Here is a 2,500-nt window from a genome sequence, read left to right as displayed (position 1 = left end):
ATATATATATATATATATATATATATATATGTATAGATATATATCTATGAATATATACATGTGTATGTGTGTGTGTGTGTGTGTGTGTGTGTGTGTGTGTGTGTGTGTGTGTGTGTGTGTGTGTGTGTGTGTGTGTGTGTGTGTGTGTGTGTGTGTGTGTGTGTGTGTGTGTGTGTGTGTGTGTGTGTGTGTGTGTATTTATATATATATTTATATATATATATATATATATATATATATATATATATATATATATATATATATATATATATGTTGGGAGAGAGAGGGGTGGGGAGAGACACTGACAGACAGAGAAATAAATATGAACACACATTCAAACACCCTTGTAAATATATCCACATCTCCTTCCAGTTTCCATGCACATGACAGAAGGGAGCGACCACCGGCTGCGATTGGGTGCCAGGGTAGACAACACTGGAACCTGGAAGTGGGTCTCCGGGCGCCCCGTTGAAGACGTTATATGGCTGGACGATGAAGGCAATACGACCGAACTGTGCATGTCTCTTGTCCTCAGAGGGGACGGTCCCCCTGCTCTTGCGAGGGACGATTGTCAGGTGGCACAGTACTCTGTGTGTGAGCTTCCAATATAGACTCATTCTACTATGTATTCAAAAACGTTCCAAACTTGCGTTTCTCATAACATTTGACTCCTGTTGTCCAACCCCCTTTTTGTGCTTTCTTAGTCTTTCCCTTCTTTATTTACACCTCTCCTTCGTGGAGCTATTTTTTTTTCTTTCTCTCTATTTCTTTTTCTTTTTTTACTTTAAAACATGTATCTTCAGAACAATAGTTTGAATTACTTAATATATTTTAGCTTTTAGAGGAATACATTTCTGTAGAGTATTAGGTAATCCCTCTTCCCCCAAAGTAATGAAATATCAAAATAACTGTAAAGTGTATCAAATATGATTATACTCAAAATCGAAACTGATGTACAGAAATGTAATGTATTTCTATTCAATAAAGTTATCTATAGAATATACATTTCAGTGCCACATCTTACTCTTAGCAAAACATCTGTCCTATCTTTATTGGGATAATAAAGAAGATAATAAAATGGTAGATATATATTAAAGTTCAACAATTATTCGGATAGTTTAAGGAAAAACCTAAAACTACAGTTATAAATCTCCCCGTCAACGTCTGTCGGTCCATTAAGCTCTTACTATAAATGATTATAAACCAAAAGCAAAATGGAAAGATGTCTGCATGTTTTAGATTTCAAAGGTAAATGCTTAGAAGCACTTGCGGTGGACAATTCCAGGGCCGGATTCATCGTATTCCTCCTTGGTGATCCACATGGACTGGAAGGTGGACAGGGAAGCCAGGATGGAACCACCGATCCATACGGAGTATTTACGCTCAGGAGGAGCAATGATCTTGATCTTGATGGTGGAAGGAGCCAAGGCAGTGATTTCCTTCTGCATGCGGTCAGCAATACCAGGGTACATGGTGGTACCACCAGAAAGCACATTGTTGGCGAACAAGTCCTTCCTGATATCAATGTCGCACCTCATGATGGAGTTGTACACGGTCTCGTGGATACCAACAGATTCCATACCCAGGAAGGAAGGCTGGAACAGAGACTCGGGGCAACGGAAACGCTCGTTGCCAATGGTGATGACCTGACCGTCAGGAAGTTCATAGGACTTCTCGAGGGATGAGGAAGCAGCAGCAACGTTCATCTCGCTCTCGAAGTCAAGGGCGACATAGCAAAGCTTCTCCTTGATGTCACGAACGATTTCTCGTTCAGCGGTGGTGGTGAAGGAGTAGCCACGCTCAGTCATGATCTTCATCAGATAGGCAGTGAGGTCACGACCAGCCAAGTCGAGACGAAGGATAGCATGAGGAAGAGCATAACCTTCGTAGATGGGGACAGTGTGGGTCACACCATCACCAGTGTCGAGCACAATACCAGTGGTACGACCAGAAGCGTACAGGGACAGCACGGCCTGGATGGCCACATACATGGCGGGTGTGTTGAAGGTTTCGAACATGATCTGGGTCATCTTCTCACGGTTGGCCTTGGGGTTGAGGGGAGCCTCAGTGAGGAGGACAGGAGATTCCTCAGGAGCAACACGGAGTTCGTTGTAGAAGGAGTGATGCCAGATCTTCTCCATGTCGTCCCAGTTGGTGATGATACCGTGCTCGATGGGGTACTTGAGAGTCAGGATACCTCTCTTGCTCTGGGCCTCATCGCCGACGTAGGCGTCCTTCTGACCCATGCCGACCATCACACCCTGATGACGGGGGCGGCCGACGATGGAGGGGAAGACGGCACGAGGGGCGTCGTCTCCGGCGAAACCGGCCTTGACCATGCCGGAGCCATTGTCAACCACAAGGGGGCTTACGTCGTCGTCGCACATGTTGGTTGGAGTCTCTTCTAGCAAAAGAAAAAATATAACAAATAAGAAATAGAAAAAAACGGTTTAGTTATCTCACACACGCGTATGCTGTATACACAGAAATGACACACACA

The 2,500-nt window shown here is 44.0% G+C and overlaps 2 protein-coding genes across 2 annotated transcripts in view; one reads left to right on the top strand and one right to left on the bottom strand.

Annotated features, from left to right (window-relative positions):
* Nucleotides 1-999, top strand: part of LOC119597664 — a 3,573-nt gene extending 2,574 nt beyond the window's left edge. Inside the window, exon 4 of the mRNA XM_037947263.1 lies at nucleotides 373-999. Coding sequence (XP_037803191.1) covers nucleotides 373-611 — 239 coding nt within the window. The 3' untranslated portion in view covers nucleotides 612-999. The remainder of the gene's footprint in view (nucleotides 1-372) is intronic.
* A 74-nt stretch (nucleotides 1,000-1,073) lies between these two features.
* The window catches only part of LOC119597663 (actin, muscle-like), a 17,343-nt gene continuing 15,916 nt past the window's right edge, over nucleotides 1,074-2,500 (bottom strand). Inside the window, exon 2 of the mRNA XM_037947262.1 lies at nucleotides 1,074-2,404. Within this exon, the coding sequence (XP_037803190.1) occupies nucleotides 1,257-2,387 (1,131 nt within the window). The 5' untranslated portion in view covers nucleotides 2,388-2,404 and the 3' untranslated portion in view covers nucleotides 1,074-1,256. The remainder of the gene's footprint in view (nucleotides 2,405-2,500) is intronic.

The sequence above is a fragment of the Penaeus monodon genome, chromosome 39 (genome assembly GCF_015228065.2).
Source record: "Penaeus monodon isolate SGIC_2016 chromosome 39, NSTDA_Pmon_1, whole genome shotgun sequence".
Taxonomy (NCBI): domain Eukaryota; kingdom Metazoa; phylum Arthropoda; class Malacostraca; order Decapoda; family Penaeidae; genus Penaeus; species Penaeus monodon.
The sequence above is the reverse complement of the archived record's forward strand: the minus strand, read 5'-3'. Positions and strand labels throughout refer to the sequence as shown.